The sequence below is a fragment of the Macrotis lagotis genome, chromosome 1, assembly GCF_037893015.1.
Source record: "Macrotis lagotis isolate mMagLag1 chromosome 1, bilby.v1.9.chrom.fasta, whole genome shotgun sequence".
NCBI classification, from domain to species: domain Eukaryota; kingdom Metazoa; phylum Chordata; class Mammalia; order Peramelemorphia; family Peramelidae; genus Macrotis; species Macrotis lagotis.
The window spans coordinates 496,811,748-496,838,912 of record NC_133658.1 but is presented as its reverse complement, the minus strand read 5'-3'; the positions used below and the strand labels follow the sequence as shown (position 1 = coordinate 496,838,912).

Genomic DNA, 27,165 nt, shown 5'->3' with positions numbered 1-27,165 from the left:
GTGTGCCCTGAGGGCTGGGCACCATGTGCTCGTTCCGGCAGAGGTCCCCCACTGTTCCCCCAATTTGTGCCCAGTGCTCCCCAGGGTGTAGCTCAGGAGAATCCCCTGCTGCTGTGAGCTGAGACTCCCAGTGCCCTGGGGCTGCCTCCGGTAAGCTGAAGTTCTTTCGCTCTGGTGAGCCACCCCTCTGGCGGGCTGCCCCTCCAACCCCAGGGAGCTGAGCCTTTCTGCTCTTTTCCAGGTTACCTTGAGTAGGAGAACTGTCTCACTGGGTCCCTCTGTGGTTTCTGTCTCTCAAAAGTTTAGTTAGAGTCCTTAGCTTATGAGTTTTTTGAGAGACCACCTAAGACACAATCCTTTCTGGTCGCTATCTTGGCTCTGCCCCCTATTTTATTTTTTAAGGTGTTATTTTCTTCATTATTTTGGTACCTCCTTTTCTAAGCTCTTGACTTTTTTTTTTTAGTTTTTGCTAGGTAATTATTGTCTGAGGCCAGATTTGAACTCAGGTACTCCTGACTCCAGGGCCAGTGCTCTATCTACTGCACCACCTAGCCACCCCTGTTGACTGTTTTTAATAATTTTCTTGCATCACTCTCATTTCTTTTTTCCAATTTTTCCTCTACCTCTCTTATTTGTTTTTAAAATCCTTTTTGAGCTCTTCCATGGCCTAAAAGCAATTCATATTTTTCTTTGAAACTTTGGATGTAACACTTTTGACTTTGTTGTCTTCTGAGTTTTATTTTGACTTTCTCTGTCACTGTAGTAGCTTTCTATAGTCCAGAACTTTTTTCTGCTATTTGCTCATTTTTAGACTATTTCTTTACTTTTAACTCTGTGCTAAAGTGGGATTGTTACTGAAATAGAGGAGGTACTATCTAAAGTTTTTTGTGTGTGTGGAGCTGTTTTCAGGGAAATTATGGGGACTTGTAAGTTTTCAGTTCTCCCCAGGCAGTATGATCTAGGAAGAGGTGTGTTTACTATTCTCCCAACCTGTGGGAGGAAGGGCTCTTATTTCTATACATTTGATTCAGTTCTCTATAAATTTGACCACAAGCACTCTTTTCCTCCCTGGAACTGTGACCTGGGTCCCAGATCTCCTGTCACAACAGGCTCTGGTGTGCTAGTAATCCTCCTCACCCTGGGACTTAGTCTGAGGAATATAATCTAGATCCAAGTATGAACAATGCTATAGAGTCCTGTCTGCAATGCCAACAAAGGGACATTGTAATCTATTTCTGACCAGTTTCCTGACCCCTTTACCATCTATGGGCTGAGAAATTTGGAAACCAACACTGCCACTACTGATTGACTCACCCTGCCAATGCCTACTACTGACTGGTTGGAATACAGCCTGTGCTGAATTGCTCTCCACTCTCACCCCAGTGCAGCAGAGCATTTCTGATAATCTTCTAAGTTGTCTTGGGCTAGGAAAAAAACATTTCACCCTATCCTTTTGTGGGTTCTGCTCCTCCAGAATTTGTTTGAAGGAATTATTTAAAGTTGTTTGGAAGAGTTTTGGGGGACAGGTCACTTGAGTCCCTGCCTTTTCTCTGCCACCTTGGCTCAGACTTTCTCTATGACATTTTCAAAGCTGCCTAATCAATGCCCAGTTGTGGAACATCCTGCATTCAATGGAAAGACAATAATCAAAAGAAAAATCATTTAAGTACAAATGAGGGATAGAATTAGAAGAGTGTGGCTATCACTGGGATGAAAAAATGGGCATGCAAAAGACACTGCTTGGGCCATTGATCATAGTACATAGATGCTGAGATATGAGCATAAAATGAAGTGACTGAGTAGAAGATAAAGGAAATTTCTTCCTCAAAAATCATTATCTGGAGAAATGAAGAATAGATCATATCCCAAATATAACTTGTCTCTCCCTCATTCTCTAATGAGCAATCTACTCTTCTTAATTGGCAAGCTAGGAAAGAAGGAAGAGGCAAGTTGACTAGGGAGTAAGGTTTGATTTATATTTACCTCTACTATTATTACCAGAAAGAGAAAGAGAAAGAATTAATATTGAGGAGAAAATCGGGGGCCAAGGGAGCAAGTCAAAATAACCAAGATTTTCTCTTTGTAATTTTTTAATCCAAACCAATGTAAATCAGAAGAATAACCTCAAAAATGAATGAAATCACCTTATTCATTTGAATGATAATTTATGTCACCCTAAGTATTTTTCTTACAGTAGCTAATATTGAGTATATAACCTACTTAAAAGATTTCATTTAATTAAGACTTCCTTCTGGTTTTATGTTAAGAACTTGAGTGAATTCAGTTGTCTTAGTTTTTCCCAATTTTCTTTCATTTTATGAGCTATTTTATTAAAAGTATTATTTAAGGACCAAGAAAAAAACGGATTTGGAATTGGCTAATTTTTAATCATCTAGTTTTGTTTCCTTTAAATATGGAATCTAATTAGTTGGTGACAAGAGTCACTTTGAATTATGAAACTAAATAACTTAATACTGGCTTATTAAGGTCTTATGTTGTGAAATTAACATATTAAACAATCCTGTTTTCTACTTGTTTAAATGTCTTTGATGATAAGCAATGAATAACATATGCATTTTCATCATTTTATAGTATATTCTATTAAAAAGCTAATTGATAATGAACCAGAAGAGACTTAGAAAATAAGTTAATGATTGTTAGGAAAGCAAGGGAGAAAGGAAGATTTTGTATGTGTATGTGCATGTATGTGTGTACATATATGCACATATACATATATGAAAATTATAGTACATATTATATGAATTGTTATATGTAACATAATACATGGATGTATAAAATGTGTACATGTATTATTCATATTTGTATATAAATGTAATTTGTATAATTTATTATATTATATACTCATATATTAGACATGATATGATATATATAGATAGATAGATAGATAGATATATAAAATAGAGATGTGACAAAGAAAGAGCATAATTAAGGATTTTTTCTTTTTAGATTTCTCAGTGCCTTGACAGAGATTACTTCTCAAATACTCAGGGTGAGAGTTAATATGGCATAGTCAAGAATATGTTGGTTCTGTTCTTTGACTAGCTGTATGGTGACCAAGAACAAATCTTTTAAGTGCTTAGTGACTTGTCAACTCTATAAATTGCACAAAGGTTTCCAATCTGCATTAGTGAAGGAAATATTCTAACAAGGAATATGCCATACTGATAAATTCATATTGTCTAGTTCAAAAGAGCATTCCCAGGGGGCAGCTAGGTGGCACAGTGAATAGAGCACTGGCCCTGGAGTCAGGAGGACCTGAGTTCAAATCCTATCTCAGATGCTTACTAATTACCTAGCTGTGTGACCTTGGGCAAGTCACTTAACCCATTGCCTTTCAAAAAACTGAAAAAAGAGCATTCCCAGTTTATATCTAGGAAATAATTTAATTCCAGAGAAAAAGAAATGGGATATACATATACATATATTTATGTAATATGTTGATACAGAGAGACTATTTGATTCATGTATTATTATTATTATTTCAAAATTTTAGGGGATAATTACATTAATTCTGGCCACTGACATGGCAAGGCATGCAGAAATTATGGATTCTTTTAAGGAAAAAATGGAAAATTTTGACTACACAAATGAGGACCACATGATTTATGTAAGTTGATTTCCAATACTACATTCTTCCAGTGACCAGAATCCAACAAGATCTTTTGTTTATATTTAAATGCAGGATACAATGTCTACAACCTTACGAAGTCATAGTTGCCTCGTGTGCTCATAAGTGTTGAGTGGCTATCAGAATTTTTAACATGAATGTCCAGTTAGTGATGCTGTTTGATTGTAAATCATGGACTTCCCTGATTCTAGCTATTCTAGATGTTTATATTTCATGTATACTTGGAATTTTTCATTACCTGTAATAGCTATGAATATTGTGATAGACTAAGTTTTCCATTAGTACCAATGAAATAAAAATATCTAGAGATGACTTTCAATATGATGGATGGATTCTTTATAGAGGATTTTTGGAAGACAATTAAAGATAACTGCAGAAGAGAAGTCATGGATAGGTTGTGATCTTCACTAACAGAGGGAGAATTCATATTGATAAGATTTCAGATCCATTGAAATATTTGAATGGACTTTTAAATGAAGAAGCTAAGGATGAGTGGTTGGCTGTGCCCTTATCTAAGGGCACAAAACAAAGGTTCTCTTGACTCCAAGTTCAGTGTTATTTCACTAAACTATAGCTGAGACTAATGGATAAGATGAGCTCTCCTAGTCAGTCAACACATCTGCTATGATCTGCTTCCAAATCAAAATCCACCTATTGACCAGTGAAAAATTCAGAGAAGACAAATAAGAATAGGGAATTGACCTGTTATTTCACTGGTATAAGAAACTCTCAGGTAGGAAAATCTATATAATAATAGGGGTCAGTACTTTCTCTCAAATTTAGGGGCTTAAATGAGTTGCCTAGATCATTGAGAGATGAAGTGATTCTCTCAGTCATGACAGAAAAGCCTAAAGGAATATATCCCAATTACCTGAAAAATGACAGAATTTGAATTGTAAATTCATATGACTGTGGACAGTTATTATAACTCTTTGATAATAAAGTGTCTTCTTTCAGTTAAAGATGATACTGATAAAATGCTGTGATATATCCAATGAAGTCCGACCAATGGAGGTAGCAGAACCCTGGGTTGACTGCTTATTGGAAGAATACTTCATGCAGGTAAGAATGCTTCAAAGTTAAACTTTGTATCATGCCATTTAGTCATGTTTTAACAATGGTAAAGAGTTGAAAGATATGTACCAAGATGAAATGAAACATTAAGTGTTTCCACAGATGAAAAGAAGCAAATTTAGTAAAATTAGAAAAGATTGTTATTAGCTTGTATCTGAAGTAAAATTGGTTACAAGTTTGAAATCAAAGACAATGACATCCCACAAATGCTAACACTGAATGACCTCCTGATCTAACTGATCAAACAACCTGTATGGGAGTCAAAAGCATAAAGGCCTACTGTATAACTAGCTCTGTGACAGGCATTGGAAAGATAAAAACAAAAGCAAAATAGAATTAAGGAAAAGATTACACAGACAGAGAGAGAGAGAGAGAGAGAGAGAAACAGAGACAGGTAGAGAAAGAGACAGAGAAAGAGACAGACAGGGAAACAGAGAGAGAGAGAGAGAGAGAGACAGAGAGAGAAAAGTATACAAAGTACCCTATTTCCCCATGTATGAGACTCTCCCATGTATAAGACACACCAGAATTTTGGGGCCTGATATTTGAAAAAAAAATGTATTACATAAAGTTATTGAACTCGTTTTATTTCTCATAAAATTCATACAACTCCTCATCACTGTCAAAACTCCCATCCATTAGCTCATCCTCACCTGTGTTTGATGACAAATCACTGTCTCAGGAGAGGCTCTGACTGTTCTGCCTATGCTCTGTCTGCAGTTGACCATAAGCACTCCCTGGGCAAGTCTGGTGCATGGATTGCTTAGTCCATTTCATTTCATGAACCTGAAGCACCAATTGTGTTCTCCTTGAAAATCAGTCACTTCTTTTTCATTAGCAATTCTTTAATTCTTTTGGCCTCCTGCTGAACCATCTTTGTGGACACAGGAATTCCAATGGCCCTTTGCTCTTCAATTCATCTCTTCAATTCCCTCTCTAAATCAGGTCATTTTACTGACTTGTCTTCCATGACCTTCTTCTGCCATGACATTAGCAGTAGGGTTTCTTCTTCCCCTGGCCAGTCTCAGATTGTTCTCTCAGTTGGAGGAGAACCAAACTTAGGTTCAGCAGCATGATTTTCATTCAGTTTTGCAAACTGGATCACTTTGAACTTGAATTCAGCACTGTACAAAAATATTTTCTGAGCCATTTCTGGGCAGAATATAGCAAAACATAACCTAATATACTAGTAACAAATGTAAAACAATGAGTGCAAAGACAACAAGCACAAAAAAGTGGGAAATACATGTAAAAAATCTACAATCACCTTTGTACCAATTTTTAAACCCAAAATTTTTTGAAAAAGGATGCGTCTTATACATAGGAAATATGGTAAGTATCAGATCATAGCAGAGGAATTCTAGATATTCCTTGAAGGAAACCAAGGATTCTATAAGACTGAGATGAAAAGGAGTTCATCCTGGAGAAGGGAGACAGCCAGATGGAAGATATGATAGCTGAAGGTAGAGTTCCATGTATGAGAAAAATAAAAAAGCTAATTTGAACAGTAGAGTAAATTAAGGGAAGAATTTGCAATCATTAGATTGTGAGCTTCTTGCAAACAGGGACTTACTTTTTTTTTTCATTTATTATTTGGAAAGTATAGATAGGTTGAGTTCATATTCTAAAAGCCATTATATGTTAAACAGAGGATTTATATTTGATCTCATATGTAATAAAAAGTCACTGGAGTCTGCTGAGAAAGGGGAGTGATTTGGTCAGAACCATTTCTTAGGAAAATCACATTGAAAATTGATAAACACCTCAACTACAATGGTGGCTATACAAGAGAAGAGAGATGAAGAATGAGAGAGAAATCATAGAGGTAGAAATATCAAGATTGGGCAACTAATTGGACTTGTGGATTGAGTGAAAGTGAGGATTCAAAGGTAACACCAAGGTTGGCGATTAGAATGACTTTGACCATATTAAGAAAGTTTGAGGGATGGATGAGTTTGAGTCAAAGATAATTCAATTTCAGAGCTGTTGAAGCTAGAGATAAATGAATGAATGAAATGAATGAAAAAATAATTTATTAAGTTCTTTCTGTGTGCAAGGATTCTGCTAAATTCTATGGATACAAATGAAAAAATAAAACAATCCCTAGGAGATAACAAAATGGAAGGTTTGAGAAAGTGAAATGTAAACTTACTATAGTCCTTATTGTCCAATTATTTCAGCAAGTCTGACTCTTCATGATCCCATTTGGGATTTTCTTGGCTATGATACTAGAGTAGTTTGTCATCTTCTTCTCCAAAGGTCTTGAATTGCAGCAGCAAAGTAGATAGTAATGCCATTTTAATGTAATTCACACTGATGAAATCATAAATTTCTGATGCTGAAACATTTGATTTGTAACTTAGCTCAGTAGAGTGACCAGAATTGGCTACATAGATCTGAAAGTCACTTGTGCAGAGATGATAATTGAACCCATAGGAGCTGATGAGTTAGTAGAGAAAGGAGAGATGAGGATCTAGAACAGAGACATTAGGGAATTATCTTAGGAAAACTACTTTTTCTTGTTTTAACTCTGTGTCTAACCTCTCTTTCTTAGTTCCCTTTGCTAGTCTCTTCATCCAAGCCATGCCTATTAAATGTGGATGTACAACAAAGCTCTTCTCTTCTTTGTTCAAACAATTTCACTTAGTGGTCTAATTAACTCTCCATGTTGATGATTCCATCTTCCTTCCTGATTTCCAGTTTTGTATCTCCAACTGCCTATATAGACATCTAAAAGTGAATCTCATAAACATCTTTAACTCACATGTCCAAAATTAAACTCATTATCTTTTTCCTTGGCCTCTTCCTAAATTCTTTGATCTTTTTGAGAGAACCACCATCCTCCTAGTCACCTAGACTCATAAGCTAAATGTCACCCTCATCTCTTCATTCTCTCTCATCACCATCCCATATCCAATCTGTTATCAAGGTCTGTTGATTTTTGCCTTTGTACCATCTTTCACATTTGCCCCCTTTTCTTGCTCTGACACTATCACTACCCTGGTGCAGGTCCTCATCACCTCATGCTTGGACTGTTGCAATGTTTTGCTGTTTGGTTTCCATGTCTCAGGTCTCTCCTCATTCTAGTTCATACTCCACTTAGCTGTCAAATTAATCTTCCTAAAATATAGGTCTGACTATGTCACCCACCTCCACTCAGTGGCTCCCTACCACCTCCAGGATCAAATAACTTCCTATGTTTGGTATTCAAAGACCTTAATAACCTGCTCCTCCCCTACTTTTCTAATCTTATACCATATACTTCTCTCTCACCAGGTACTCTATGATTCAGTAACAATGGCCTTCTTGGTATTCCTTGAACAAAGATAACTGACTCTGGACAGTTCCATTGGCTGTCCCCCATTCCTGGAATCATCTCCCTCATCTCCTTCTTGTAACTTCCTTAAATTTCTTCCATTCCAGCTAAAATCCTACATTTTACAAGATTCTGAGGCTAATTCTGTGATTTTCCCATTCTATTCTAATTCTACGGTCTTTGCTCTGTAAATTATCTCCAATTTATCCTGAATATAGCTTTATTGTATATAGTTACTTGCATGTTGTCTCTCTGTTTAGACTGTGAGTTCTTTGAGAGCAAGAACTGCCTTTTGCTTTTCTTTATATCCTTGATTCTTAGCCTGCCAGTTGGAACATTGGAGATGCTTAATAAATGTTTATTGACTGACTGACTGACATGGATAATGAATCAGCAAAGTAGAAGAGTTAAAGAAGTAGAAAGTTCTCTTCAGGAAGAAGTAGTCTCTCTCTCTCTCTCTCTCTCTCTCTCTCTCTCTCTCTCTCTCTCTCTCTCTCTCTCTCCCCCCCCCTCCCCCCCCTCTCACACACACACACACACACAGACAGACACAAACTACACCAAAGGGGAGAGAGAGAGAGAGTATCCAGGAAAAGAGGGTAATCAACAGTGTCAAATAATGCAAAAATTAAGAAGGATGAGAATTGAGAAAACTCATTGTATTTGAACAGTAAGAGAGAACTCTGGATAGAGGAGTTTCAGTTATCAGATTACAAAGTGTGGAGACATAAGGTAGGAAGAGAACAGGTAACAAGTGTAGACAGGACAATGATCAAAGACAATTCTAAAGGATTTGTAATAGAAAATACCAGTCACATTCAGAGAAAGAACTAAGGAGTCTAAATGCAGAATAAAGCATACTATTTTCGATTTTTAAAATTTGGTTTATGCCTTATGATTTTTCCCCCTCCTCTCATGGTTTTTTTCCTCCTTTTGTTCAGATTCTTCTTTCACAACATGACTAATGTGGAAATATGTTTAACATAGAAATATACATATAACCTAGATCAGATTGCTCTCTGTCAGGGAAAAGAGGAAAAGGAGAAAGGGAAAAAATGTGGAACTCAAAATCTTATCCAAAAAAAGAATGTTGAAAACTACCTTTGCATATAATTGGAAAAATTAATTCATTATTTAAAAAAAACAAGTAATTGTCTCACACTTACCAAAAAACTCAACTAAGTATATACATAGCTTTTTCTAGAACTTTAGCTAAGAAAGGGAGAAAAGACAAAAAAAACAATAATTTAGGCAAAGGTGGATTTAGTGACTCCACCTGTTTTTAAGAATGGAAGAAACTCAAGAGAAACATAATAATACAATCAGGAAAGGAAAATCATAAGGGACTCAATAAGGTTAGACTGTTTACATTTCTACATGGAAAGATAATACTTGTAACTCAAAAAATTTCTCATTATTAGGACAGTAAGGAATATATATATAGACAGAGGGTACAGGTGTGAGTTGAATATGATGGAATAACCAAAATAAATAAGAGGTGAGAAAGAAGAATGCACTAGGAGAAAGGGAGAAGTAGAATGTGATAAATTATCTCACATAAAAGAGGCAAGAAAGAGATTTTACAAATCCTTCAAAATAGTCTTTGATCAGTGTTTTTTCTATCCTTATTACCTGTTTTCTCTTCCCACTTATGTCTCCATACTTTGTGGAAGATGAAGTGGGTGGTGGGAAATGATTGAACCTCACTCTCATCAGAAATAGCTCAAAGAAGAAATAAAATACACACTCAGTTGGGTGTTGAAATCTATTTTAATCCACAGGAAAGAAGGAGGGGAAGGGAATAAGAGAAGGGGGTTGCTCATAGAAGGGAGAGTAGATTCAAGGAGGTAGTAGTCTGAAGCAAAACACTTTTGAGGAGAGACTAGGTAAGAGAGAGAATAGAAAAAATGGGAAAAACAGGACAGAAGGAAATACAGTTAGCAATCATAAATGTGAAAAAATATTTTGAAGCAAGTTTCTCTGATAAAAGTCTCATTTCTCAAGTATATAGAGAAATGAGTCAAATTTATAAAAATTAAAACTATTCCCCAATTGATAAATGATATAAACTGGCAATTTTCAGATGAAGCTGATCAAAGCTTTATATAATCATATATTAAAGCTTTATATAATAATATATTAAAATGTTCTAAATAACTATTGACTGGAGAAATGCATATTAAAACAATTATGAGATATTACTTCACATCTATTACATTGGCCAATAGGCAGAAAAGGAAAATTACAAATGTTGAGAGGATAGGGGAAAATTGAGACATTAATGCACTGTTTGATGGAATAGCAAATTGAATCAACCATTATGTAGAGTAATTTGGAACTATGCCCAAATATTTATAGCAGCTCTTTTCTGGTGGTAAAGAATTAGAAATTGAGAGGATGCCCATCAATTGGTAAATGGCTAGACAATGATCCCATGAAATAGGGTATCAATTAAAAGTATTTGACTTGAAAATATATTCTGATTGCCTTCATGGAATATTTGCTCTTTATATTAAAAATATTAACATTTTGCATACCTTAGAATGGAATATGATTGTCTCAGAAATCAGAAACTTGTGAAATATATAAAATTAAGCCAAGAGAAGCCTCTGATTTAAACAAATAACAGGGAAAGCTATTTGTTAGCAGTTACTATTAAAATGATTAATTTAATCTATAATGAAAATTTAGAACCAATAATTTGGAAATGACCACAAGTTTTCATGTAACTCAGATTTCTGATTCTAAATAAGACAATGATAAGTTTAGTAATTTAAGACTCATACACTCTAAATATAGAGAATGAATGAATGGGAAAAAATGAATAACATTTATTAAGGACATTGTGATAAGCACTTGGTTTCAAGTCCCTCCCTTCAAAGAATTGATATTCTAACAGGGGAAGAAAACATACATTAGGAAGTGGTATCTAGAGATACTACAACATAGAGAAAAGTATATTGTCTCAGAAATTCACAGGAATAGAAAATAAAGATAAGGGAAGTGATAGTAGATATGTGTTTAGAAATAATGGGAAAACTTTCTGCAGTTGTCAGAGTAAAATTGGAGAAGTGAGTGGCACAGAGTAGGACACACAATGGCAACAGAACAACTAGCAAGAAAGAAAGTGCCCCTAGATTCGAGGGGACAGAGTCAAGATGGCGGCAGGAGAAGAGGCTCTCCTAGGTGCTCTCTCCAAAATATTTCAAAAATCTTAAAATTATGACTCTAAATTTTCAAGAGACAGGACTCACAGAAAGATCCAGTGAGGCAACTCTCCAGCCCAAGTTAACCTGGAAAATAGTGGGAAAAACTCTGTTCCATGGGGTTAGAGGAGCACCCCCACTTCAGCCTCCCGGGAACAGCCCCAGGGTGCCTGGGAGCCATGGCTCCCAGCAGCAGAAGCAGTTTCATGACCTGCACCCCAGGGAACACAAAGCATAACTTAAGCAGTAGGGAAACCTCTGCCAGAGCAAGCAGGAAGCCCAGGCCCTCAGTCTGTCATGGCACTCAGCAGCCCAGATCCAAGAAATGGAAGCAGGCCCATGGAGCCAGCAAGCAGGAGTCTCTAGGCAGCTGTGCCCTGAGTGCTCAGCCCACCAAAGGTAAGGGAGTAGAGGAGACTTCCAAGGCCTCTGTACTTGGAACAGGACTCTGGGGCTCTGGCCACATTCATATCCTGAACACAGTCTAGAAGCCCCATAGAACAGGGACCCTCCCCTTCATCCCCGTGGCAAAGAGGTATGCTTGTGGTCATTCACAGACCAGGAAGGAAGACAGAGCCTCACACACTGAGGTCCTTGTAGGGGTATCCCAATAAAACTCAAAAATTCAGGAAGCACCCCAAAATCAGGCACAGGCTGGGGAAATGAATAAACAGAAAAAAAAGGAACCTGACCATTGACAAATATTTTGTCTATAAACCCAAGGAGATCAAAATACTTAATCTGAAAGATGAAGAAGTACAAGATTCTGCATCTAAAGACTCCAAGAAAAATAGAAGTTGGACTCAGGCTATGACAGAGCTCAAAAAAGATCTTGAAAATCAAGTAAGGGAGATAGAAGAAAAATGGGGGGGGAAAGAAATGAAAGATGAGGGTGGTTAGGTAGCATAGTGGATAAAGCACCGGCCTTGGAGTCAGGAGTACCTGGGTTCAAATCCAGTCTCAGACACTTAATAATTACCTAGCTGTGTGGCCTTGGGCAAGCCACTTAACCCCATTTGCCTTGCAAAAACCCAAAAAAATAAAAATAAAAAAATAAAGCTCTCTGAGGAAAATAAATCCTTCAGATGTAGAATGGGCTAAAGGAAACTGATGTCTTTGTGAGAAATCAAGACACAATACTTCAACACCAAAAGAATGAAAAATTAGAAGAAAATGTGAAAAATCTCATTGAAAAAACAACTGATCTGGGAAGAAGATTAAGGAAAGATAATTTAAAAATTATTGGATACTTTAAAGTCATGATCAAGAAGAAAGCCTTTACCTCATTTTTAAAGAATTCTTACAGGAAAATTGCCCTGATATCCCAGAAGCAGAGGGCAAAATAGAAATTGAGAGAATACACTGATCTCCCCCGAAAGAGATCCAAAAAACACAACCCCTGGGAATATTATAGCCAAGTTCCAGAACTCCCAAGTCAAAGAAAAACTACTACAAGCAGCCAGAAGGATACAATTCAAATATCGTGGAATTGCAGTCAGGATCACACAGGACTTATCAGCAACTACATTAAGGGCTCAAAGGGCTTGGAATATAATATTCTGGAAGGCAAAAGAGCTTGGAATGCAACTGAGAATCAACTACCCAGAAAAACTGAACATCCTCTTCCAGGGGAAAAGATGGACTTCCAATGAAACAAGGGAATTTCAAATGTTCCTGTTAAAATGACCAGAGCTAAACAGAAAATTTGGCCTTCAGGTACAGGACTCAGTTGAAGCATAAAGAGCAGAGGAGAAGGATAAATTAATGAGGGACTTAATGATGATGAACTTCATGTATTCCTGCATAGAAAAATGATATTGATAATACTCATATGAACCTTCACATTTAATAGAGCAGGTAGCTTTTATAGATGAATCAAAGAAGAGAGCTGAATTTGAAGACATAATATATTATAAAAATGGAGTCAATGGCCAAAAGAGAAATGTAGGGGGAGTAAGAGAAAGAAGAGGTGGAATAGACTAAGATATTTTATATAAAAGATTTTTTTTCTTTGCAATGAGTTTTTGCAATGATATGCAAGGGGGGAAGGCAAGCAAGACTGAGGGAACCTTCACTCTCATCAGAAATGGCTCAGAGAGGAAACAGCATAACACTCAATAGGGTATAGATATCTAGAGGAAAAAAGGTGAGAAGGGGGACGGGGGAAGGGGGGTGTGGGTGGTAGAGGAGAGATTGGATCATAGGAGAGAATAGTCAGATATAACACATTTTCTTTTTTACTTTTTTGCAAGGGGCCGGGATTGGGTGACCTGTCTGGGACCATGGGGCCAGGTGGTTTTTGGGTCTCTGGGATGGTATGTAGGCTTGGGGCCTCTTGGCCCCAGGGCTGGTACTCTGTCCGCTGAACCACTCAGCTACCCTACAGCACATTTTAAAAGAGGGACAGAATGAAAGGAAAAGAAAATATTATATATGGTAGTAGGAAGGAATGGATGGAGGGAATTATAATCAGCAACAGAAACTATGGAAAAATGTGGAAGTAGCATCTGTGATGGACTTATTTCTTTTGCTTAAAGATTTTATTTATTTTGAGTTTTACAATTTTTCCCCCCAATTTTACCTCCCTCCCCCCACTGCCCACAGAAGGCAATCTACCAGTCTTTACATTGTTTCCATGGTATACACTGATCCAAATTGAATGTGATGAGAGAAATCATACCCTTAAGGAATAAATATAAAGATAAGCAATAGTAAGATCAGACAATAAGATATCAGTTTTTTTTCTAAATTAAATGTAATAATCCTTGATCTTTGTTCAAACTCCACAATTCTTTCTCTGGATACAGATGGTATTCTCCATCATAGATACCCCCAAATTACCCCTGACTGTTGCACTGATGGAATGAGCAAGTCCATCAAGGAGGTTGATCATCACCCCCATGTTGCTGTTAGGGTGTACAGTGTTCTTCTGGTTCTGCTCATCTCGCTCAGCATCAGTTCATGCAAATCCCTCCAGGCTTCCATGAATTCCAATCCTTCCTGGTTTCTAATAGAACAATAGTGTTCCATGACATACATATACCACATTTTGTTAAGCCATTCTCTAATTGAAGGACATTTACTTGATTTCTTATTCTTTCCACCACAAACAGGGCTGCTATGAATATTTTTGTACAATTGATGTTTTTACCCTTTTTCATGTGATGGACTTATGATAAAGAATATGATTCACCCGAGACAGAGCTGATGGTATCAGAACACAGACTGAAACACATTTTTTCTCTCTCTTTTGCCTTATTTCTCATGTGATTCTATGTTTTTGTGAAGGAGAGGGGTATTATGTTTACTCTTAAACAAGGATATTTTAGTAATGCATAAACAAAGTCATATTAACCAAAAAAAGAAAGAAAAGAAACCAAGAAGGATGGGAATTCAGGGAAGCATGGAGGGATTTGTATGAACTGGTGCTGAGCAGGATGAGCGGAACCAGGAGAACACTGTGCACCCTAACAGCAACATGGGGGGTGATCATCATCCTTGATGGACTTGCTCATTCCATCAGTGCAGAAATCAGGGACAATTTTGGGCTATCTGTGATGGAGAATACCATCTGTATCCAGAGAGGGAGTTGTGGAGTTTGAACAAAGACCAAAGACTATTACCTTCAATTTAGAAAAAAAAAAAAAAACACATTATCTTATTATATAATTTTGCTATCTCTTATGATTTCTCTCTCATCGCATTCAACTTAGATCAATGCATACCATGGAAACAATGTAAAGACTAACAGACTGCCTTCTGTGGGGGGTGGGGGGAGGGAAGCAAGAACAGGAGTAAATTTGTAAAACTCAAAATAAATAAAATCTTTCAAAAAAGAAAGAAAGAAAGAAAGTGCCCCAAATGAATGGCTAGATTGAATATGAGTTATGGTTTGAGTAGTTCAGTTTGAAGCTGGCTAGATATAATGGGCCATGTGAATTTGTGTTTTCTCTCACTCATTAATCAGCTTCAATAATAGAAAATGTATAACTATTTAATATTAAGCATATGAATTATTTCAAATTTCCAAGAAATTTAACAGTTTTAAATTTGTAAATGCCTTGTACCTCAGCTGAACTTCTATCCCAGTGATGTATCTATCTTAACACTAGAAGAACTATGCAATAATTTATTATAATTATTACAATCTATTATAATTTCTCCTAACTGGGCAAATACACCTTAAATACAAATAATTATAAGTAAATATTATTATAATTTTACATTGAAATAAAAACTTCCAATCTTAGTATATTCAAATGCACTGACAACTGATGCATCTTGATCATTTGAGGTATTCTTAAATTCTAATGTGTAGAACACTATCTCTTGTATTTCCTTAGAGTGATAGAGAAAAAGCTGAAGGACTTCCAGTGGCACCTTTCATGGACCGAGATAAAGTGACCAAACCCACAGCCCAAATTGGATTCATCAAGTTTGTTCTGATCCCAATGTTTGAAACAGTTACCAAGGTAAATAAATGACATTGAATAACCATATTCTTAGTATTATACCCAGGTGAAACTTGTTCAATGGAATGCAATTACTCCCAAAAGTGATATCTTTGGCAAATGAAAGTTTTCATTCAAAATTACAAAATCTAGGATTTTAGTAAGAGTCTCAATATAATATAGTACAACCCATACCTTAAAAATCATTCCCCCCTACAATAAGCTTAACAAGTGATCAACCATCCTTTATTTTAAAGACTCTGGTCAGCTTGAACCCAACTACTGCCTGAAATGACACAATCTATTTTTGGATGGCTCTGATTATTAGAAAGAAAATTATGTCTAACCTAAATTTTCTTCTTTGTAACTTTTATCAAGTGCTACTTGTTCTGCCTTCTGTCCAAGCAGAAAAAAATAAAAGCCTTCATTCAGGTGACAATTCTTTCATATCTAACCTAAATCTTCCTTCAATTAATCCCTATGGTATGAACTTGAAGGCCATTTATGCCTTTACCCAAAAACTTATCAAGGTCTTTCCTAAGATGTGGTATCCAGAACTTGACACAATAATTCCTATTGATCTAGCCAGTAGAGGGTGGTGGAAAGAGGAATAAGCAGTTAATAGCATGCCTACCATGCATTAGGCATTATGTTAAATGGTTTACAGATATTACCTCCTAGCTATGCCTGCCTGTATGTTGTTCCTCACCACAATCCTGTAACAGTAGATGCTATAATTGTTTCCATTTTTCAGATGAGGAAACTGAGGCAGACAGCAGTTAAGTGACTTGTCCAGGGTCACAAAGCTAGTAAGTGTCTGAAGTTAGATTCAAACTCAGATCTTTTTGACTACAGGCCCGACATCTATCCTGTACCACATAGCTATGCCACCTAACTGTCTCACTAACACCTCTCTTACACTGGACACTATGCCTTTTTTCATATAAACTGAAATCCCATTAGAATATTTTGCTGTTGTATAAACTGTAACAAATAGAAGGGAGAAGGAGGATGTAGAGAAAGAATTAAGAACTCAAAATTGTAAAAACAAAAACAAAATGTTGAAAATTGGTTTTATATGCAATTGGAAAAAAATATTTTTTGCAAGTCAAGAAAAAAAATTTTAAAGAATTTTTTTCTGCCATATAACACTATTGATTCATATTGAAATGTTTAATTTACCCCAGATTTGCCTCCTTGCAATTTCTATCCTCTGGTCCCAAATACAATAAGTCAAAACTTCATTACTATGAAACAACTCTTCTGTATCCCTACTAATTCTTCTTTTCTCCAATCTAAACATTTATCTGACAAATCACTGGGGACTTGTGTTCCTTCATTTTGAACTTGTAAGGTATAAGACAAAACAATATTAGCATTGTATAAAACAATATTAGCATTGTCTCAGACATCAGATATTTTACCATTTCCTAAACCTGATTTTGAGTTCTAAATTCATATTAAATTTATATTTGCTTTATAGTGATAATAATTTTGTGCCCATTTTACCAAATGAACTTTGTGAGAACTCTAAGAGATAGGCAGTATAAGTCTCTCCAGGAAACTTCAAACTGTATCTTCTGACTCCAAGTCCAATTTCCTTTTCACTGTGCTTGTCTAGAATTGCACAAACAAAGCATACTGATCCTAGTCATATTTCAAATTAGTAGTAATCGTATGAACATTACCTGTGTCAATAGTGCTATTAGAATCTTTGTATAGACATCTATCCATATGAAAAGAAGAGTAGGGCACAATTATTCTTGATTAGTTTTCATTGTTTTAGGAGTAATTATATATTTAAATATCTATATTTATTTCTTCTAGCTTTTTCCTATGGTTGAAGAATTGATGCTTCAGCCTCTGTGGGAATCTAAAAATCGTTATGAGGAATTAAAAAAAATAGATGATGCCAAGAAAAAGGTAAAGCATAATAACACCTTACTGATGACACATCAATGCCTCCTAATCTTTCTTTATCATATATTGAAAAACTTTAAAATAAACATATTAGCTGAAAATGACATTAACATATTCTACATGAGAATAAATAAAAGCACATTTCAATTTTCCTGAAAAGCAGTATGTTAAAAGACAACTTTCTAACTATAGAAAGAATATTCCTCCAAATCTACATTCACACTGTAGTTCTTTTTTTCCCAAAAAAGAAAAATGGTGCAATATGACAAATCCGGTAGTTATTCAATATATTCATGGAGTCTGTATCACTTCAGACATTATAATTACTGCAATGGTAAGTAGGCTTATTCAGTCATACGTATTTGCTCTCACTTACCCACCACTGACTCATTGATTAGATGGATTTCTTAGTAGAAATGCTCCTCTACTTTGGAAAATTGTATTAAAAAATCTATTATCTCTCTCTCTCTCTCTCTCTCTCTCTCTCTCTCTCTCTCTCTCTCTCTCTGTGCTAAGTCCCCAGTCAGAAATAGCACTTTGGCAAGATCTCTGAATAGATTTATCTTTCTTTCTTGGATGATGCTCCCCACTCAGACTAGCAAACACTTCCTGTAAACTCTATGATAAAAACAATTATGTATATATATATATATATATATATATATATATATTACAAAGAAAGTAAACAATTTCCCCATACCCAGATAGAAATGTTTCAGACTTCCATAAATGAACCAAATTAAATAAATTATTAGTGTTATTGTCAACAACAACAATAATAATAAATGGTATTAATGTGTTCTTTAAGGTTTACAAAATATTTGCACATTAGTTCATTTGATCTTCACAATAACCCTGTGAGATGAGTGCAATTATTATCTTCATTTTGCAGATTAAGAAAATGAGACCCATAGAGGTTGTTATCTGCCCTGAAAAATGAATAGACAAAAATACTTAAATTAAAAAAATTGATACTATTTGCTTTTCTATGTAAGATGAACCATAAATAGCAAGTACAGACCTTCTCTACCTCCTCCCAGTCAGTTACATAAATATGTGACTTGGTACTTCATTGCAGGAGATGATACACTTCCTGGCTATTTCAGTCATATCATGGCTCAACACTGAAGGACTTGTTTCTTATGCCCAAATGATACCATGGTCCTCCTCTTTGACAGTAGTAAGGAAGTGGGGGTTCTGTCAACCAAAAAGAGACACTAGTGAATGTGTTCTTTCTTTTCCTGCAACCCTTCCAGGAGTATCACATACAGAAAAATAAAAGTGTTCTCCAAAAGAAAATTCCATACCAAATTTGGAAGGGAAATTCAGCAAATGCAAAATAAAATTTAAAGAAGAAAACTCAATATCCAATAATCTTAAAAGTATCTAGATCTAGGATAAATTCAACTTTAAACTCAAACTGTAAAGGGAAGGAAATGAACATGTAATTGATAATTCAAGTATATCAAAACTTTAAATGTAGCATGACTTTTCAATGAAGGAAGTAATAATATAAATAAACTATTTAAAAAGAAGCAGAGGGGGGCAGCTAGGTGGCGCAGTGGATAAAGCACCGGCCCTGGAGTCAGGAGTACCTGGGTTCAAATGCAGTCTCAGACATTTAATAACTACCTAGCTTTGTGGCCTTGGGCAGGCCACTTAACCCTATTTGCCTTGCAAAAACCTAAAAAATAAAAATTAAAAAAATAAAAAAATAAAAAGAAGCAGAGGGGCGGCTAGGTGGCGCAGTGGATAAAGCACCAGCCCCGGAGTCAAGAGGACCTGAGTTTAAATGTGACCTCAGACACTTAATAATTACCCAGCTGTGTGGCCTTGGGCAAGCCACTTAACCCCATTGCCTTGCAAAATCTAAAAAAAAAAAAAAAAAAGAAAAAAGCAGGAAGAAAAAAATTCCTATGGTTTTTAAATTCTCAAAGCATAGAAAAGCAAACAAAGACAGATAAAAGAAAAAGATCTATTGTTCCCACTTCTAAGGAGAAATAGTGTTTTCTGGCAAGTATGGAAGTTCAGATGAAAATTGAAAGTAAAAAAAAACTGATACCTCTTTTCTTCCAGACCCTACCTAAAGAATTTCAGAGCAGTCACTCATTCTAGACAACACCTTTCTTCTCCTATAAGATGACTCTTTTTTTAGTCCAATCCAAACATTCACTGAGAATGTCAAACTGTCTGATCAACCTGAATCTTGATTACTCTTAAATTATCCTGTTACATGGTTATTCCTGCACTTCAGGAGTTTATTAGAGTTATTAATATACCAAAACCATACAAAAGTATTTCAGCTGGACTGGGACGGTTGAGAATGTGAAAGGGGAACTGGTCTTTTATGTGAGTGCTTTAAGCACTTTGCAAATATCTCATTTGATCCTCATACCATTCCTAGGAGTTATCACCCTTATTATTATCAAAATTATCACCATTTTATAAATGAGGAAACTGAGACAAACAGCTTAAGTGACTTACCCAGGATTTCACAACCAGTAAGTGTCTGAACTCATATTTATACTTGTTTTCCTAACTCCAGACCCAGAGCTCTATCCACTGCCATTTCAATGCCTTAAGTTAGGGAGGAAAAGAATGTTTCCACCTTGGTTGTGGAGACTAAACAGGGGTAGGGGAATTTAGAATTTCATTCTTTTTTTAAATTTTTATTTTTTTCCAATTACATGTAAAGATAGTTTTCAACATTCATTTTTGTAAAGTTTTGAGTTCCATATTTTTCTGCCTCCCTCCCCATGACAGCGCGTAATCTGATAAAGGTTATGCATATACAATCATGTTAAACATATTTCCATATTAGGTTTTGAAAGAAGTACTTTAAAGGTTGCTCTCAAAGCATTTATAGATACTTGAAAAGAGCTCTTTTTTACTTAAATTTCTAGGTGTACTATTCCAACTCTTAATTTGCCTGGCATATTCTGTCTTCTCTGAAATGTAAAAGTAAAGCCCCCAGATTCTTTTCATATTCTCAGTTAGTGAAGGTCAGATGAGTTCCTCTAATACAAATATTAAAATATTTGCATAGAGTATTTCCAAGCAATCAGAAATAACTCTGCTTTATTTCTCATACCCTTCAAGCACCTGTTACTAGGCTCTCCATATGTGCTACAGATCCCATTTAACAGCCTACAGATGTAATCCTGTGGATTTGATGGTGTTGGTTTATAAAAATACACACACACATACACACACACACACACACACACACACACACACACACACACACACACACTCTCTCACATCACAGTACCACAGATATTTCCCTTTTCCTTTTTCCAGGACATTTATGAGGAAAACTAGAAGACTGTTGGACTCAGTTATAGACTGGTTTGTTAAGTTTCTTGGGATTCTTCAGCACAGAACAAAGATGATCCTTCCTGAAGTCTTACAGGACTGTATTTTCTAAAATCTGAATTATCAGGAATGAAAAAAATGAGGGAAGAAGGAAGGGAAGTGTTGGAGGAGAGAAGAATGGAATTCATCATAGTTTATAGAATTTTATTTTTAAACTGTCTTTTAAATAACATATTCTTATACAGAAATAGGTACTGTTCTTACTTTGTACATTTGTGTGTAAAATGACTACTTTTGCTCCAAAATAAACACTTATTGAATAAATGTTCAATTGAAAATAGAAAGCCTTTCTACTGTTCACATATGTGGGGAATGATATTTGTACTTTTATCTACAATGTATTTTAGAACAATTGAGGTATTTACATGAAACCTAATTACAATATTAAAACTTGAAGTGGTGTATGTGAACAAACAAATAGAATATGTTTGTGCAATGTGTTTTTGCCACAAGTAAGAGTGAGGTGCATACATGTATGGACATAAAGGATATAAGGTTGTCAGCCTACACAGTATAACTGAGGGTATGTTGATTCAATATCCTATGCGTGCATATGTACATGTATAATGATTATAAATGAAAACAAAAATATATCCATTTCCAGTGAAATGATGATTTAAATATTTGCTCTAAAGATTAGGGAGGGCAACAATTTTAACGAAGTTGAAGTTTTAGGAAGGCAAAGCTGTGATTTTTTTTTTACTAGCTTCTTATCAGAACTATCTGATAAATTATCAGTTTAAATGTTCTAGAAATATTCCTTATAACAAGACACCCACAGAAGTTGAGGACCAAGTCTATAATTGTTTATATTTCTGCTTTAATTCTCCCTAAAAAAAAAAAAAGAATTAGACACACAAACGAAGCCATATGTCTTTCAACTTCAAGGCATAGGGTTTTTTTAACCTTAGATCACTTTTTTTAACATTGTAGTTTCTCTTCCTCCCCCCTTCCATAGAGCCATCCTATGTAACAAATGTTACTTTTTAAAGACAAAATAAGAGAAAGATGGAAAAATCTATATAACTGATCTATATATTTTTAAAAGTCTGAAAATATGTGCCATCTACAATGCTTATGAACTCCCCATTTCTCAAAGAGTGGGAGTATCTTTTCATATTCTTTGTTCCTGCCGTCTTTGTTCTTTATAATTTTGATTTTTGTATGAGGTTGTTTCTTTCCACTCATATTGCTGAAGTTATCTTATGTCATTTTCTTGAGCATACTGACTTCATCTCTATTAGTCTATAAGAATTTTTCCATGTTTTTCTGTATTCACCAAATTCATCATTTCGTAGAATACAATAATATTCTATTATATTCATATATCACCATTTGTTTAGCCATTCCCCAATTGATGGGCATTTGTTTTTGTTTCCAGTTCTATTATAAAAAGTGAAGCTATAAATATTTTGAACTTCCTTTTTATCATTGGCCTCCTCAGGGGAGTAAGGCCAACAATGGATCCTCTGGGTCAAAGAATATAGACATTTTTAGGTATTTTATCTAATGTTGCTTTCTAAAATGGTTATACTGATTCACAGCTCCATCAAAAATAAACCAGGGTGCTTATATTTGCAAAAGCCCTCCAACATTGACCGTTCCCATATTTTGTCATTTTTGCTAGCTTGCAGGGTAGGTGGTGAAGTCCAAGGGTTGTTCTGATTTAGATTTTGCTTTTCTTAGATTTGGAGTACTGTTTCATGTGTTTATTATGAGCCTGCAATTCTTTTGAGAACTGTTTCTTCATATTCTTTGATCATTATCTATTAGGGAATGGGTTAAAAAAATAAAGCATGTCTCTTACTATGTGCTGAGCTTACAAATAGACAATTCCTGCTCACAAGGAGTTCACATTCTAATTAGCATAGACAATACAGAGGAACTGTACAGCAAGTAGCCTTGGGAGAGTTCAGAGATCATTTAGTGTAACTCCCAGATAAATGAAAACTCACCTCTACAACTTCCTCATCAGTCATTTTTGAGAACAATTCTTCCTGCAGCAGTCCATTCATTTTAAATTTAGTTCAACAAAAATTTATTCCATTTTTGGAATATTCAAATAATTTTAAAAGGTTTATTTTTCCTTATAAAATCTATCTCCCCCTGTTTGTCATCCCTTGTTCTTAGGTTTACTCTCTGTTGAACTTCCAGAAAATCTCAACACTGAAAACTGAGTTTCACTTAAATGTATACTATTCCAAGCTTTGGTAAACATTTGCTTTTCCTGTTTACTGTTTTCCACTGAATGAACAAATGTCTCCAGCTGGTAGATGTTATAAGGCCGCTGCTGCTTCTCACCTCATTCATTTTTGGTCTGTAAGATTGTTCATCATTTCTTTAATCCTGGTCTATCTCAATCTTCTTATTTTCCCCACTGGCAGGGGAAACAAATGGCAGAACTGAAACCAAGCTTAAGTGCAGTTATTGATATTTTTCAACTTCTTTCTCCCTTCTCCAGAGTAGCTCAATTATCTCTCCAATACGTCAAAGGAGACTTCAGAAAATATGTGGAAATTAAGAAAATGTTACTTCAATTCCTGATGGATCAACATTCTGATTTATGCAATTTCTTCCCACCCTTCCCCCCATACACATATATGGATATCCTATTTTTCTACCTGTTTTCCTCATTGCAGCACTAGGCACTGCCACAGTGCAGTCCTAGTCAGAGCAAGGATCTGGCTTTTGTCTTTTGCTGGTGCAGGGAGGAAGAGTTCTATTGTAAGCCCCTTGTTCTTTTTTTTTTTTTAAGTTTTTCAAGGCAATGGGATTAAGTGACTTGCTGAAGGTTACACAACTAGGTAATTAATAAGTGTCTGAGGTCATATTTGAACTCAGGTCCTCCTGACTCTAGGGCCAGTGCTCTATCTACTGTGCCACCTAGCTGCCCCAAGCCCTTTGTTCTTGCATGGCCCTACAAAAATAATATATCTGGTAGGGGTGCTAGGTAAGCAAATTAGGGGTAAGCCTTTTCTACTGCTAATAAAGTTTTTATCTTATTAGGGTTCTTGGTTTTAAATTTTATTTCTTCTACATAATTCCTATTTTGGAGATGCTTGAGGATTGGAGAATATGTCTAGGTAAAGTGATTCTGCTGTGTGTGTGTGTGTGTGTGTGTGTGTGTTTTTATACGTATATGAATAATATCGATTTGTCTACTCCATAAGAATGTAAACCTCTTGTGAGGATTGTTTCTGTCTTTTTATTTATATCATCTCCATCAGTGCTTGCACACAGGTGTTTAATAAAAACACGTTGATTGATTGAAAGAATCTTCTAAAAGACTGAAGATGGGGGAATGTTGTAAACTGCAGGTCCCCAAGTCAAGGCGAATCTCCATTAACTGTCTGAAGGCATCAGATAGCTATGTCTATCATAACATGCAACTTGTGATAGGCACTAAGAGACACTTAGATTTCCCTTTTGGTACTGGAAATGTTCCATTTCTGATATGTGTCCTTGATGTTTCATCATATTTCTTTTCTTCCCAGGAATTCTAAGATAATGATTAATGGGGAAACAAAAATGGTTGTTTCATCTCCACTTTTTTATTCTTATATCTAATAGCAAAGTTGTTTTCCTTCTAGAAATAGAGGGCTACTTCTGTGACCTTAGCTGAATTCTGACAAACCTTCCCAGCAGTTTATCCATCCTCATTTTTCCATTAGGGGTTTCATGGTAACAAAGATTCCAATAAGTTTGCTCATAGAATGAATTTTTGTTATCAGTTTTATTCTCTAAACTAATCTCCAGATTATAAAGCTTGCTCTAAGTTCAATAAACAAGGAAGTTTTCATTCAGTGCCATTTGTTCAGTACTTTACAATTTGACACATCTTGAATCTGTGATATAGGCCACAGTATCCTCACAAATCATTCAGCCTTTGTTGAATCTCTCAAATAAGGATAATTCTAACTGTAGGATACCTTTTCTTTATGTCAAGTCCAAATAGCCTCTTTGACATCTCAACCTATTCCTTCTAGTTTTGTGCTTGTGGACAAATTGGATATACCTAATCTCTTTTCACACAAAACCCTTTAAAATACTTTAAGACAGATAAAATTTCTACCCTAAATCTTCTGTTTCAGACACATTATTTCATATGATAAAATCAAGAGATCCTTCATTGCCCTCCCTAGCAACTGTCTTCTTATCAATATCTTTCCTAAAATGTAGCATTCATAATTGAACACAATACAGCAGATGTATTGTGTATAACCATGTCTCTCATTTTGAACATGTGAAATTGTTAGGTCTTTTAACCAAGTGAATTATGGTTCTTCTTATCTTTCTATTGAATTTAACTGTGTAACTCCCATCTGGGAGGACTTAAAAGTACCCTGAAGGACAGGCCTATGGTAATGCATAATAACTTTAAGGAGATGTGACTCTTGATTGACTAACATACTTCTGAAAAAGAGAAACAGAAAAAAGGGAGAGATGAGGTGAAGGAGACATGGAACAAAATATGAATGGCAGATTGTTGTATGCATGAGTGGAAGAGTCAGCAGTACACTCCTTGATTTTAAATGCCTATACCCCACAGAGATTGCTAAGAATGAACTAGTCAGATGAGGCATTCTCTCCCCAGTTAAAATGTGATCTCATCTGATTCCTAGGTCACAGAGTGTATTCTGTTGCTTAAACTAATCTATATAGCTTCCCCAATTAAAGTTTTACTTGTTCAAATAAAAATATTTTCTTGTTAGCCACAACTCTCTTTTATGTAAGATTTTCTCATTTGGCAGAAAAGGAGCTAAGGTAGTAGAGATCAAATCAGCTGTTAGAAAAAGTACACTTGTAAATAATTAATAACTAGGTCTCTGAAAAATGCACAATACATTTTAAAAATTTTATCTGCAAGGGGACAGCTAGGTGATGCAGTGGATAGAGCACTGGCCCTGGAGTCAGGTGATCTCAGACACTTAAAAAAAATTACCTAGCTGTATGACCTTGGGCACTTAACCCTATTGCCTTGAAAAAAAACTAAAAAAAAAATTAATCTGCATTATTAAAATTGTCTGCATCATTTTCTTAAATCAAAAAATCCACAAAAATACTAAATTAAAACAAGATATATAAGGCTTGCTAATTTCCAAGGTGTAAAATCTCACGTGGATTAACAATAGATTCTCTTGGGCCTAGTTGTTGGGGTAGAACTACTCTTTCACAACCCAATGGCCAGAGAAAGTAGATTTTATCTTGATCCCTTAAAAATAGAATTGTGGGGGAGGCTAAGTCAAACCACCAGCCCTGGAGTCAGGAGTACTTGAGTTCAAATCTGGCTTCAAACACTTAATAATTACATAGCTGTGTGACCTTGGGCAAGCCACTTAACCCCATCTGCCTTGCAAAAACCTAAAAAAAAGAAAAAAAGAAAAAAAAGAATTGTGCCGTTCTTCCTTCCCCTCTCCCTGACCAATTTCTGGGTCTGGGTCTAACATTTGTAGTGGAAAAATGAGGTAAACAGAGTAGCAGCACTCAGAAAGATTTCCCTTTTAGTGACTGCTCAGGAGATAAATAAAATTGTGTAATATGGAAGATGTGGAATCCATGCTGAATAAGTTGCATAGCATTAGAAATCTAATAGCTGATGTCACCATTGCAATAATGTGAAATTTGTGGGGCGGCTAGATGGCACAGTGGATAAAGCAGCAGCCCTGGAGTCAGGAGTACCTGGGTTCAAATCTGGTCTCAGAAACTTAATAATTACCTAGCTGTGTGGCCTTGGGCAAGCCACTTAACTCCATTTGCCTTGCAAAAACCTTAAAACAAATAATGTGAAATTCAATCACCAAAGAGTTTGACATTGGTTGATATACAGCTACAGGCAACAAAGATGGATTAATTTATTTTTAATGGCATGAAAAAAGATCAACCAAATATGAATTGCTTGGTAATTTGTGTAGACAGTAAATGTAAGCTTAGTCATTGTTCTTAGTAACTGGGAAACTTTGCCTTTCACTGTCTCTGACAATAAGGATCATAAATTTTATGATGTAGAAATAATATATGATTTACTTCAAGTTTCTGAAGAATTGTCATTCTTATAGCAGTGTTAAAATGGTTTGTGGAAACTTTGGAAAAATATATTGAATAAAACTGGAGCTGGAAACTAATGGGCTTACAATTTTTATATCATCAAGAAATACATCTAAAGACTGTGTGTTT

General features: G+C 35.6%; 1 protein-coding gene across 3 annotated transcripts in view; it reads left to right on the top strand.

The window, feature by feature from the left end:
• PDE9A (phosphodiesterase 9A) overlaps window positions 1–27,099 on the top strand; it is a 187,956-nt gene extending 160,857 nt beyond the window's left edge. For all 3 annotated transcript variants that reach the window (XM_074213911.1, XM_074213912.1, XM_074213913.1), the window contains 5 exons: window positions 3,515–3,628; window positions 4,607–4,711; window positions 15,589–15,717; window positions 17,524–17,619; window positions 20,917–27,099. In XM_074213911.1, the coding sequence (XP_074070012.1) occupies window positions 3,515–3,628; window positions 4,607–4,711; window positions 15,589–15,717; window positions 17,524–17,619; window positions 20,917–20,937 (465 nt within the window). In that variant the 3' untranslated portion in view covers window positions 20,938–27,099. The remainder of the gene's footprint in view (window positions 1–3,514; window positions 3,629–4,606; window positions 4,712–15,588; window positions 15,718–17,523; window positions 17,620–20,916) is intronic.
• Window positions 27,100–27,165: the final 66 nt, after the last annotated feature.